Source organism: Myotis yumanensis, unplaced genomic scaffold, assembly GCF_028538775.1.
Source record: "Myotis yumanensis isolate MYYU_CA2020_CCGP unplaced genomic scaffold, mMyoYum1.0.hap1 SCAF_2, whole genome shotgun sequence".
In the NCBI taxonomy this organism is placed as follows: Eukaryota; Metazoa; Chordata; class Mammalia; order Chiroptera; family Vespertilionidae; genus Myotis; species Myotis yumanensis.
In genome coordinates this window covers 70,622,585-70,636,957 of record NW_027223753.1, presented here as the reverse complement: position 1 = coordinate 70,636,957, position 14,373 = coordinate 70,622,585, and the positions used below count along the sequence as shown (strand labels likewise).

General features: G+C 39.7%; 1 protein-coding gene across 1 annotated transcript in view; it reads left to right on the top strand.

Moving 5' to 3' along the window:
* The window catches only part of GLMN (glomulin, FKBP associated protein), a 47,877-nt gene that overhangs the window by 3,488 nt on the left and 30,016 nt on the right, over positions 1 to 14,373 (top strand). The window contains exons 4-7 of the mRNA XM_070405589.1: positions 3,793 to 3,909; positions 5,019 to 5,127; positions 6,196 to 6,436; positions 8,338 to 8,440. Coding sequence (XP_070261690.1) covers positions 3,793 to 3,909; positions 5,019 to 5,127; positions 6,196 to 6,436; positions 8,338 to 8,440 — 570 coding nt within the window. The remainder of the gene's footprint in view (positions 1 to 3,792; positions 3,910 to 5,018; positions 5,128 to 6,195; positions 6,437 to 8,337; positions 8,441 to 14,373) is intronic.

Genomic DNA, 14,373 nt, shown 5'->3' with positions numbered 1-14,373 from the left:
AGTTGTTGGACATGAGCATGTCAATAATCTCTAAACGTGAGCATTCTCTTTTGTCAATTACGGATAATAATCTTACCCTATAAGTTTATTAATATTAAACTAAACAAGTTTTAGTTCGTGGATTGTCATTATTTTCCCTTCCTCTTAACTATTCACTATTTACATAATGACTGGATACCTTGCAGCTAAGATTATATTTGTAAAATATTTTATCAAAATTCTTTTTTTTTTAGCTCAGTTACACAAATCTTATTCAAATCTTAAATTTATCTTACAGTTAATTATGCTCAAAGACTCACTTATAGGGAAGAAAGGGAAAGAAGTACTTAGTTGGCAAAGTAGTCTCATAACAACTAGTTAAGTTTTAAAAAGTGGGATAGGCACTCATTTGTGGAATATAATGAACGTTATAAACTGATGAACAAAAATAGATACAGAGACAAAAAAGCATTGAACAGACTGTCAAACTTCAGTGGGAAGGCAGGGGAGGGGTGGAGGATGGGGGTAAGAGATCAACCAAAGGACTTGTATGCATGCATATAAGCATAACCAATGGACACACACCAAGGTGGTAAGGACCTGTGCCAGGGGTGATGTTGGCCCCAGGGGGAGGTCAATGGAGGGAAAAGGAGACATTTGTAATACTATATATAATACTTTAAACAATAAAATGAAACTTTTTTTAAAAAGTGAGATAGGCTTATTTAATAAGTAATGGTGGAGTAAATATTTAGTAATTTTGAAAAAAATAACTGCATAACAAATGCCTGGTTAGTAAGGACCTAAATATTAAAATCCAAGCTATACACACAAAAAAACCCAGAATAAAACAGAAAAGAGTATCAAATCTTTGATGGGAGGATACTTTGTTACACTTAAAAAGTAGCAGACATCTTTCAACCTGTATTTATGGAATACCTATTTTGTAATAGGCCCTACTCTAGATGCTGGGAATAGAAATAGCAGAACAAAAATCAGTGCCCCGGTGGATCTTAAATGCTAAGGAAGATAAGATATGTACATGATAAATAAATTATATAGTATGTTAGAAAGTGGTAAACACCATAGAGAAAAATAAAGCATGCTTAGGGCTTGGACTGTTGCATAAAGATTTAAAGGAAACAGGGGTATAAACTATGGGACTATCTAGTAGAAGAGTGTGCCAGGTAGAAGAACTAACTAGTAGGAAAAGAATATTCAGAGAGATCAACTGAGCTGTTTTTCCCTTTAGGTAAGAAGCATGATTACTTTACTATTAGTTTTTAAAGTATTTAAGTCTTCATTTTATATCATAGTTCCAACATAATTCTCATTAAATAAAAAGAAAGATGAAATCATCTGTTTTTAAAAAACTTAAATGAATGTTTATAGATCTAAAGAGGGAATTTCATTCTAGAACTAAAAGAAGAAAAGGAACCAACAACAAAAAATCAATATATTTTGCTATTTAAAAATAAGGACCAGCCCTAACCGGTTTGGCTCAGTGGATAGAGCGTCAGCCTGCGGACTGAAAGGTCCCAGGTTCGATTCCAGTCAAGGGCATGTACCTTGGTTGCGGGCACATCCCCAGTGGCGGGTGTGCAGGAGGCAGCTGATCGATGTTCCTCTCTCATCGATGTTTCTAACTCTCTATCCCTCTCCCTTCCTCTCTATAAAAAATCAATAAAATATTTAAAAAAATAAAATAAAAAAATAAAAATAAAAATAAGGACCAAAACACCAAATGATTATTTGTCATAAATACATCAAAATGAATGTTAATGTCTAGGAAACACATGCAGATTGATAAAAGTTTGTTTTTTAAATTGATTTTAGAGAGGGAGGAAAGGAGAGAGAGAGAAAAAACATTGATGTGAGAAAGATACATTGATTGGCTGCCTCCTGTGCCCCGACAGAGGATTGAACATGCAACCAAGGTATGCTCCCAGACTGGAAATCGAACCCATGAGCTTCCCGTGCACTGAATGATGCTCCCACCAACCGAGCCACACTGGCGAGGGTGATAAGTTTTTTTTAACTAAAATGTTCATTTAATAAATGAGCAAAGATGGAAACAGATAATATTTCCTCTCAAGAACTGTGTGTTCATGTACACTAACATCTGTCGCTTGTTCTCTAGGACATGTTAAGTCTCATACATTTACACATTGACTTTGCAGAGCCTTTAATGTATTTCCCACCTATTTAGGCCTGACAGACTTCTCTGTTTCTCTAACAAGTCTTAGCTTAGCCCAGCCGTGGGCAAACTACGGCCCGCGGGCCGGATCCGGCCAGTTTGAAATGAATAAAACTAAAAAAAAAAGACCGTACCCTTTTATGTAATGATGTTTACTTTGAATTTATATTAGTTCACACAAACACTCCATCCATGCTTTTGTTCCGGCCCTCCGGTCCAGTTTAAGAACCCATTGTGGCCCTTGAGTCAAAAAGTTTGCCCACCCCTGGCTTAGCCATTGCCTCTTCTGGGAAACCTCTCTTGCCTTCCCCAGATGGAAGTGACTATTCTGCTATACCTTGTACTCTACTGATATTACCTTACAAGGTTGAGATGACAGAGGGGGTATTGTACCTATTTGTCCTCTTTTTAGATATTTCTTTTTTTTCTTTTTTTTTTTTAAATATATTTTATTGATTTTTTACAGAGAGGAAGGGAGAGGGATAGAGAGTTAGAAACATCGATGAGAGAGAAACATCGATCAGCCGCCTCCTGCACATCTCCTACTGGGGATGTGCCCGCAACCCAGGTACATGCCCTTGACCGGAATCGAACCTGGGACCTTTCAGTCCGCAGGCCGACGCTCTATCCACTGAGCCAAACCGGTTTCGGCAGATATTTCTTTTTTTATTACAAATGAACTAGAATGTGAACTCTGAGGAGATCTTAACTGATGTGTTCCTTGCTTTATTGCTAGCATATAGAATATTCTAGGGACATGATATAGTACATGCTTGATAAATATTGATGAGTTGAAATAGAATGCTGGCCAGAGAAGTGGAATATTTTGTTGATAGTTTTGAAACTCAGTGATTTTGGTAATGAATGTGAACCACTAATTATAAAGATAAACTTTTACTTGTGTGGTAAGCATTCTGAAATATCTTTGAAAATAGAAGCACTATGTATGTAGGAGAGAAAATTAATGAAATGGCACCTTCTCCTTTTACATAAGTTACGTGATTATAATATATTTAGAGATTGTCCAGGGAACTTTAAAAGGTTTGTGATCATTGGCTAGATTTCTTTGTGGTAAGGGAGTAAAATTCTCCATGAAAATTAAGTACTTGCTCATATTAAGCTAATGAATTCGCTTGTTGGAAATAGAGGACTTATTTAAATTTTGGGAAAAACCAACTTACCTGATTAACAAAGTTAGTCTGCCTTTTCTCAGTGAAAGTTTTAAAATATTGATTATCTGTTAGCAGCCAACCCTAGGAATTCAGTGGTGAAATGTAGGATCTGCTTGCTTCATCTTTTCTATTTAGAGGAAATTCTAAACTCCAAGTTATGAAAGCTTTTTTTTTAAATACATTTTTATTGATTTCAGAGACGAAGGGAGAGGGAGGGAGAGAGACAAAAACATCAATGAGAGAGAGAGAGAATCATTAATCGGGTGCCTCCTGCATGTCCCCCACTGGGGATTGAGCCTGCAACCTGGGCATGTGCCCTTGACCGGAATCGAACCTGGGACCCTCAGTCTGCGGGCTAATGCTTTATTCACTGAGCCAAAGAAAGCTCACTCTGAGCATCCTGTCGATTGCAGTATTTGTTTTACTTTGAAAATGTTATTACAGGTCATCATCAAGAATATGGGCTGGAATCTTATTGGTCCTGTTGTTCGATGCCTTTTATGGAATAATAAGGAAGATGATAAAAGAAAATATTTTCTGATGCTTGATTTATTGGTAAAGGTAAGTTAACAAAACTAGGTTTTCTGTCACAATATGCATCAGTATTTTATAATTTTATTTACTGTTTAATACCTGTTTTGTTTTTGGCGAGAAAGCTTTTAGTTGATGAAAATGCAGGAGGGAACTCTGAAAAAAGGTGCAGCCTTATTGATTGGATGGACAGGTCCATTTCAGTTTCCCCAAATTTTCTGGATATAAGAATTGTCTAACCTCATCTCAGACCCACTAATGTAGAATCTCCAAGAAGAGACCTAAGAAGCTCTGTTTTTAATAAGTAATTTATTATATAGATGTGGAACTCAAAGCTTAGAGAGGTACTTCACAGCCACACTGATCTTTTGGCAACATTGGAACTAGATTCACATTTCAGTGCTCTCTGCTCTGTGATATGTTCCCTAAAAGTACATGAAAAACCCAGTCACGGTGAAAATAGGAATAGGGAGTAGATTAGTTGTGACTGACAACTTTAGAAAGCAGCTCTTGACAAAAGGTTTGGAATTATAAGTAAAAAATGATGATCAAGAAAGATAAATTCTGAGAAAAATGACATTATAAGAATCTACTTAGAGATCAGTGCAAATAAATAAAAATATATACCTGGAAAGAGGGAACTCCATCTACATATTAAGTTATTAACTAAAAAGGCTCTTTAAAACACAAAGCAAGTGAGGTCATAAGATACAGCCATGCTCAGAAAGGACAAAAGAGACTGCGTTTATTTAAATAACATGACAATGTGAGATAAAAAAGATCCACCCTCTGGGAGCTCTGGAGGCACCTTCAGAGTAGACAGGCAAAGCTCAAAGGAAACAGCTCTGGTGATCAGACTCCCTTCACATTCCTTTACCTTTTCCTTTGGCCAGGAATTTAAGTCTGCAAAATGTAGTTGTCTATTATAGACCCTTTAACTTTTGACTTCTTGTTTTACATTGATTTGACAATCACAGATTTCGTTTTCTGTTATATTTTTTAGCAAATGTATGAGGTGTTTTACTGTTAAGCAAAAAATAATTATATTTTCTCAGTATATGCCTTCTTTTAAAAATAGTAATCATGTGGCTTTAAATACAACTTGTATTAAACAGGTTCAATTGTGAATATTTTTATAGTTATGTAATCCAAAGGAATTATTGTTGGGTTTGCTTGAACTGATTGAAGAGCCCTCTGGAAAACAGATATCCCAAATTATTCTTCTTTTACTTCAGCCATTACAAACAGGTAATGAGTATTTTGATATCTAAGTGCTTTTTATTTTCTGTGTAAGCACCTTGATGTTACTCCAAAATGTTAACAGTATACCAAAGTAAAGTTTATGGCTAATTATTGAGTACTCTGCTTAAACTAGTCATAGCAATGCCAAGTGGAATCCAACTGCTCATAGAAAGATAACAATACCTGACTCAGAATGGGTACCCAGTAAATATTTTGTTGACAGGCATGTTGGTTTTCATGTACTATGTTGTAACTTAAAGCTTTTTGTCTAACCTTCCTATCTGCAAATTACATTCTAGAGTTTTTTCTGTAAACACATTTAAAAGATTGCCTCTGTGGCGTCTGCAGTGCTCAGTCTAACAGTGTTGTGATTGTATGTTGGTTAAGAACAATATTAGGCAGGGCATTGCTCACTCTCGGCATTAGGAGGTCAGGGTTGAGAACAGCAAGAGTACTGCTACGAAGAATGAAACAACAGGTGTGGAAAGAAAAGGCTTCATGGCCAAGTGCCATAACAGTATTGATAAGTAAGGGGTCTTGGCAAAGGCAGGCAGAATTTATCCCTGGAAACAGACTGCTTTTTAATTTTATGACCTGCATGTAATTTCAGAGTCTGATAGAGGGGCCCAGAATTAGAAATTAGAGTAAATTTGTTTTAAATGTGAATGCCTAGCAGCTTTATACCACTTGAAATATTCAGTATTCTAGAAATATTCAGTTTCCTATTTTTACAGTATCTTATAGTTTACAAGACACTTTCACTTATTTTATACTTACAATGCCAAAATATATGGGAAAAAGTGTTTCTGTCTTAAGTATGTAACCTGTTGTAAACATACCTAAATAAAATTTCATGGCATCTATTGTAAAGTGCCATAATTGTAACATGCTCCATTATTTTATGCACCACGAAGAAAGGGAGTAAAAACACTGCCAATTAAGCTATCATGTCATCCTGATTCCAGACTTGTAAAATATGAAAAAAAGTATTATAATTCTACATTAACTGTACTTGTCCCATGTTCAGTGTGCTTGATGAGGCTACCTCAAGTAACAACTTGGTCTCTGTTTTAGTGATACAGAAACTTCATAGCAACAAGTCATATTCAGTTGGATTAGCATTGTCTACCATTTGGAGTCAGCTATCTCTTCTTCCTGTTCCGTACTCAAAAGAACAAATACAAACAGATGACTATGGCCTTTGTCAGTGTTGCAAGGCCTTAATAGAGTTCACAAAGCCTTTTGTGAAAGAAGCCACTGATGACAAAGAAAACTCACTGGAAAATCAAAGGTTAAAGGATGAATTACTGAAATTGTAAGTATATTTCTAAGAACATTTCACAATGGACTTTAGTTCAGTTATCTTATGTTTCTTTGTTTTATTTGTTTGCAATGAAAATATAAATCTAGTTTCAAAATTTGAATTTTCAAAGAATATAGGGTTCAGTTGATATAACATGGGCATTTAATGAGGCATTGTTATTTTTTAAAATTAAAAACCAAAATCCATTTATTTTGTTTTGCTTTATATTTTATAAACTGCTTTTACTCATCAGAGTAATGGGGGTGGGGGGGGGGGTCCCTCAGCCCAGCCTGCACCCTCTCCATTCTGGGACCCCTTGGGGGATGCCCAACTGCCTCTCGCAATCTGGGACCACTGGCTCCTAACTGCTCACCTGCCTGCCTGATAGCCTCTAACCCCTCTGCCTGCCTGCATGATTGCCCCCAACCACCTCTGTCTGCCTGCCTGATCGGCCCTACTGCTCCCCTACTGGCCTGATCGCCTCTAACTGCTCCTCTGCTGGCCTGATTGCCCCTAACTGCCTCTGCCTCACCCTGCACCTGGGACCCAGGATTCCCTTTTCCAGCAGGTTGCAGGCACCTGGGACCCAGGCTTCCCTCCCTCTGGCCAGCTGCAGGCACCCAGGACCCAGGCCGGCTTCACCCCGCCACAGCCTCAGGGGACTGTGGGCAGGCGGCTTCGCCCAGGCCACAGGCACTGGCACCTGGGGCCACGGGGCAGGCGGCTTTTCCCTCTCCTGGCCGCAGGTGCATGTGCTGGCGCCAGGGACTGCAGGGCAGGTGGCTTGTCCCTCTCCCAGGCCGCAGGCACAGCTGCTGGTGCCCGGGACCATGAGGCAGGCAGCTTGTACCTCTACCGGGCTGCAGGTGCAGGTGCAGCCGCTGGCACTCGGGACCACGGGGTGTGTGGCTTGTCCCTCTCCCGGGCCACAGGTGCAGGTGCAGCCGCTGGCACCCGGGACCATGGGGCAGGCGGCTTGTCCCTCTCCTGGGCCGCAGCCTGGCTGGTCCCTATTCCTCTCTCCCCAGTGTTGAGTGTCTGAGCCATTATGGCTTGAGGGCGTGATGATCATTTGCATATTATATAGGATGATGCACTGTTCAATATGGCTTTCAAGCACTTGACATATGGCTAGTCCAAATTATGATGTGCTGTAAGTGTAAAATACACTTGGATTTCAAATACATGTTATTAAAAAATACTAAAAATAATTTTTATACTGATAGCATGTTGAAATGATAATATTTCAGATATATTTGGTTAATGAGATAAATTATTAAAATTAATTTTTCTTGTTTCTTACTATTTTTTTAATTGACTGCTGAAATATTTTAAGTTATATATGAGGCTTGCATTCTATTTCTGTTGGACAGTACTGAACTAGATTATTGGATTACATGGACCAATAATTTTATTTTTAAAATTTAAGAGACTAAAACTACTGTTAGCTTTCTACTCTGTCAGGTTAGGACATTAAAATGTATTTACTATTTATGAAACCCATTATTTCATGAGAGAAAAGGTATCTTAACTAAAGAAATAGGAAAGGCTATATCACAGAATAGTTTGGTTTTTTAAATAAATACAGCTTTATGAAACATTATTACATTGTCTCGATTTTCCCTTGAGCTAACAAAAACTACATCATGGACTAGCATTGGTCCTCAGACAAACATTCAGTGTCCATTGGTATGGTCCAGACACAGAACTGAATCCTACCACATTGAGTCTGGTGTTCTCATGCTCTTCCCATTACTAGAAAGAAGGATCTTTCATCACCAGTTTGACAAGTCATTGAGTTATTGGTGCTTATGTTATTTTTCATGTTAAATTAACTTAGATATGTTTATTGAACTAGGTATTTTATACTTAGGAAGTGTTATATTCATAGTTACCCATTTCTTATACCGTAGTTGTTTCAAAAGCTTGAAATGCCCTTTGCTGACAGCACAATTCCTTGAGCAGTCTGAAGAAGCTGAAAATGATCCTTTAAGGTCTTTTGCATCTGAAATAATAGTAAGTACAGCTAAATTAATCTGTTATAAAATATTCTGTAATCTAGAATGTCATCCTGCTGTATACTCATGTACCTTACCTGAGCACGTAAGTTAATATATTTATTAGTAATATGTATTTTTTTGTGGAACACAGATAAACAAAAAGAAAATAAATAACATTAATGTCATTACCCAAATATAAATAACTAGAGGCCCGGTGCACGAAATTCATGCACAAGATGGGGGGATGAGAGGTCCCTCAGCTCGGCCTGTACCCTCTCCAATCTGGGACTCCTCAGGGGATGTAAACCGGCAGTCAGACATCCCTCTCGCAATCCAGGACCGCTGCTCCTAACCGCTCAACTGCCGGCCTGCCTGATCACCCCTAACGGCCTCTGCCTGCCTGCCTGATTGCCCCTAACCCTTCTGCCTGCCTGCCTGATCGCTCCTAACCCCTCTGCCTGCCTGCCTGATACCACTCACTGTTCCCCTGCCAGCCTGATTGCCCCTAGCTGCTCTCCCCTGCCGGCCTGATTGCCCCTAACAGCCTCTGCCTTAGCCCCTGCTACCATGGCTTTGTCTGGAAGGATTCTGGAAGACGTCCGGTCTAATTAGCATATTACCGTTTTATTAATATAGATACTAGAGGCCTGGTGCACAAGTTTGTGCACGGGTGGGGTCAGGCTGGCCAGCCCCAATGGGAATTGATCGGACCGGCGGGGGGGGGGGGCAGGGGGAGCACAGAAGATTGGCCAGCCGGCCCCGCCCCCATTTGGGATGTGGGGGGCCAATCGGGGCCAGGCCAGCTGCGGGGAGGGGCTACAGGAGGTTGGACGCTGGCTCCGGCCCAGATCAGAGATGGGGTTGGTCGGGGGGAGGGGCCACCAGTGGTTGGCCAGCCAGCCCCACCCCCAACTCGGCTTGGGGGAGGGGCCACCCCTGATTGGGCTGGTTGGCCTGCTGCAGTGTGCATCTTAGCAACCAGTCATTCGGCGTTCCAGTTGCTTGGCTTTTTTATACTTTTATATATATATATATATATATATATATATATATATATATATATATATATTAATACCTTCCAGACTTCTTTTTGGTTTTTATAGTATAAGCAAATAAGCACTTACATAATATATAATTTTTTCAAAAATTCTATCATATGTACTCTTTTGTAATTACTTTGTTTCTTTTAGCATATTATGATTATTTTCCCATTGGTTTAATAGTATTCCATGGTATGGATTTAGCATAACGTATTTAACCTGGGCCATGTAATACAACACGTAGATTTTTGAAATTTTTTTCGTTATTATAAAATAATCCAGCCCAGCAGGCATGGCTGAGTGGTTGGGCGTCAACCTATGAACCCGGAGGTCACAGTTTGATTCCCAGTCAGGTCACATGCCCAGGTTATGGGCTCAATCCCCAATAGGGGGCATGCAGGAGGCAGCTGATCGATGATTCTCTCTCATCATTGATGTTTCTATCTCTCTTTCTCTCCCTTTCCTCTGTGAAATCAATAAAAATATATTGAAATAAAATAGTCCAACTTTCTTTTTTTAGCTAAGTCCATGATAAGAATCTTTGCATATTTTTTGGGGTGTGTGGCTTTTTTACGTATCTCTTTAATTGTTAAAATAAATTCCTAGAAGTGGAACTTCTATGCCAAAGAATATCCTCACTTTTAAGGCTCGTGATAAATATTTTCAAAATAACTAGAGAAATAAGTAAATTTTATTTTAATGTATTTTTATTGATTTCAGAGAGGAAGGGAGGGGAGAGAGAGAGAGATAAAAACATCAATGATGAGAGAGAATCATTGATTGGCTCCCTCCTGCACGCCCCATACTGGGGATTGAGCCCGCAACCCTGGTATATGCCCTGACCGGGAATCGAACCGGTGACCTCTTGGTTCCTGGGTCGACACTCAATCGCTGAGCCACAACCAGCTGGGCAGTAAATTTTATTTTAAAAGCAACTCGCCTTTATGCATAAACAGTATTTTAAAATGTTCTGGGATTCTGTATTAGGGAACTAATCTGAAGTATAGAAAAATATGTACTTGAGATAGAGTCATGAATTTCAAGTTAGAGTTTTAAATGTGGCTGTTAATTTTCTTTACCATGTTCATCTGCACAAATACAGGTGCAGTGTAGGAGGAAAGTTGAATTTAATTAGTTCGGGGTATTGAGAACTATTGAGCTGTACAAATCAAGGAGAGGCAAGAGCATTGAGCATGTGTGCAAAGGATTTAAGCTAAGTAGGGAAGCTAGGACAAACTAAAAGTGAGAGACAGTGAAAAGATGATAGGATCACTAAATTGTAAGTCCTGATGTAGTTCACAAGATGTTGGACTTAGGTTACTAAAAGGACTGAGCTTGAAAATATCAGTGGTTAAAGAACAGAATGCTTGAAATTAATATTTTGGAAAGGTTATTTACTAATAATAACGTCCGGATATGACCATGGGAGTGAGTATTGTAAGGATAGGATGGAAACCAAGATCACTGAACTAGAAAAAGTGAAGTACCTGAAGTTCAGGGTGTTAGAAGCTCTTTGGTTGTACACATAAGCCACACAGAATCATAAAAGTAATGTCAGAAAGCCAGTTAATGGAGTGACCTTTGGGTCTGCTGGTGACTGCAACAAAGAAGAGTAGAGGTGATATATTCACATACAGTGAGTTTCAGAGCTGAGGGAATTTTAGAGAGGAGAGAGAATGGTCTAGAGCAGGGGTGGGCAACCTTTTTGTGAGTGCGTGCCAAAACCAGCAAAATCTCTGACTCAAAATTCTTCTGTGTGCCAACCCTAATTTTTTGAGAACATGTTATGCCTACTTGATACCTCTTAAGGTGTACGTATGTGAAGAACCTTGAAGAAATAATAAAATTCATTCGAGTGACAAAAACACAGTATATGATGATGAAAAATACATTTATTTTTTAATGTATATATGTACACTGATAGTCCGACAGAAAACTTTATGACTCCGTTTGATATTATCAGTGGGACTTTTGCTGCTGCATCACTGATGACAGAGATTTTACATCAGGTTTATATTTCATGACCTTTAGAGATATGCACGAGCTACTACTTTCATCCATCAGGCTACTCCTATTACGAGACTTAACAAAATTCATCACTGAGAACAAAGATTCACAAGCATATGTGGATGAAACCAAAACACTGGTCGGATCTAGGAAGGCAGGGAGAGTTAAGGCAGAGGCATAGAAATTGCTCTTCCCCTCTCTCATCAATCCATGTCTATGGTCTTTAAGATAACTTGTTATGTAAAATTATTTATCTAAGATGCGCCTACACTGAATTTATCTGAAAAATAAAAAAGTTGATATTAAGAAAAAAATTGTAAATGGAAGATTATAAGAGAGGGTTTCATGTACCAGCAAAAGTTACTGGCGTGCCATGTTTGGCACGCATGCCAGGGGTTGCCCACCCCTGGTCTAGAAGCAGCAATGAGAACAAATATTTTGATTTTAGGCTCAGTGGTACAATGAATGTGGATGAAAAAAATAACCCTTTGAGAGCATTGCAGAGAAAACAGGTGTTTTCAGAGAACTAGATTTCATTTAGAGCAAAGGAGGTGAGAGATCATTTATAGAAGAATGAATTTTGCTAATGATAGTGAGTTCCACAGGCCATAATTAAATGATATCTGAACTTTGAGGAATATGAGGGGGCTTAAGAGAAAAAGTCAGAAGAGGAGATGCCAAAATTTTAGGGTAACTAGATTCAGAGGATGAGCGATGATTTGGTGACTGGTATGATTTGGTGACTGATATAAATAGGGATGCATCCTTTAGTGGGGTGAATGCTGGTATCAGGATAGTAGTGAGGAGATTATGAGTAATGAGGAGGGAGCAGAGTATGGAGCCTCTTCATTGTTGCCCATGCTAGAGTACAGTGTAATCTCCTGGATACAGTATAAAAGCCATCATATATATATGTACCCAATTTTAAGAGATGGCTGTGGAAATTGGAAACAGTTAAAGGTTATTAAGCCTGGGAATGATGTAATTAAATTGTGTTTTGTATTCATCACTTTAGTGGAGGATGGACTTAACTGAGGTAAGATTGGAAGTTAGGTGTCTATTTGGAGTTGTGTAAGAATGATGAGAGCCCGAGTATGGAACTGGTGGAGACGAACAAGAGCAGGCAGATTTGAGAACCTAAGAATAGGTAAAATAAATAAGATTTGGTCAGTGATTCGATTTATAAGAATAGTAAAAAGGTTGAGTCATGGTAAGATTTTTGCTTGGGAAATGGGGCAGGTGAAGCTGTCAATAATTGAAATAGAAAATACAGAGCAAGGATCCAAGAGAATTTTGTGCTTTAAAAACATTTTTTTTAATTAAAGAAATTATTAAAAATTCAGAAATTAGAACAGTATAATGTACCCTCACACACCCATCATCCAGCTTTTAACAATTATTCTCAAACATCTTGCCAATCTTGTTTTATCCTCTCTCTTTTTATTTTGCTGTAGTATTTTATAGCAAGTCCTAGATATATCATTTATCCATGAGTCTTTAAGTATGTGTCTCTAATTGGTAAGGACTTTTTAAAAAACATAACCAGTGTTGTTATGACACCTAACAAGATTAATAATAATTTCTTAATCTATATCTGATTCCCAGAGAGCAGATTTTTAAGGAGTAAATTTTTATTAAGAGTAGATGAGATTTTTAAAAAAAGAACATATTACTTTAAATAAATACATGATTAAAAAATTTTTTAAAGAATAGATGAGATCACCTAAAGGGGTAAATCATTATGAAAAGAGAAAAGGGTTCAGGACTGAACCCTGCAGAGTACCAGCTAAGATGAGCCCACGAAAGGGACCAAGGAAGGAGAGTGGAAGAGGTGATAGAAATATTACAGAAATTGGGGGTAGCAGGATTTCAGGAAGAAAGTACTTGATACTGTTAAGTGCGCAGAAGGAGCCTGTGAAGTAAGAGTTGAAGAGCATCCATTGAATATCTATACTAATAAAAGGGTAATATGCTAATTAAACCGGGTCAACCGGCCATTTTCCAGACGTCCGACTTCCTTCTGGACAAAGCCATGGTGGTAAGGGCCGAGGCAGAGGCAGTTAGGGGCGATCAGGCCAGCAGGGGAGAGCAGTTGGGGGTGAGATCAGGTTGGCAGGGGAGAGCAGTTGGGGGTGAGATCAGGCTAGCAGGGGAGGGCAGTTGGGGGCAACCAGGCCTGCAGGGGAGGGGCATTGGGGGCAAGATCAAGACAGCAGGGGAGGGCAGTTGGGGGCAACCAGGCTGGCAGGGGAGGGCAGTTGGGGGCAAGATCATGCCGGCAGGGGAGGGCAGTTAGGGGTGATCAAGCAGGCAGAGGCAGGTAGGGGTGATCAGGTCGGCAGGGGAGAGCAGTTAGGGGCGAGATCAGACCTGCAGGGGAGGGCAGTTAGGGGCCATCAGGCAGGCAGAGGCAGTTAGGGGCAATCAGGCCAGCAGGAGAGGGCAGTTGGGGGCGAGATCAGGCCGGCAGGGGAGGGCAGTTAGGGGCGATCAGGCAGGCAGAGAGGGTAGGAGCAATCAGGCAGGCAGGCAGAGGGGTTAGGGCAGGGGTGGGCAAACTTTTTGACTCGAGGGCCACAATGGGTTCTTAAACTGGACCAGAGGGCCGGAACAAAAGCATGGATGGAGTGTTTGTGTGAACTAATATAAATTCAAAGTAAACATCATTACATAAAAGGGTACGGTCTTTTTTTTTTTTAGTTTTATTCATTTCAAACTGGCCGGATCCGGCCCGCGGACCGTAGTTTGCCCACGGCTGGGTTAGGGGCAATCAGGCAGGCAGGCAGAGGCAGTTAGGGGTGATCAGGCAGGCAGACAGGTGACTGGTTAGGAGCCAGCAGTCCCAGATTGTGAGATGGGTGTATGACCGCCGGTTTAGACCCAATCCCGCAGGGGTTTCTGA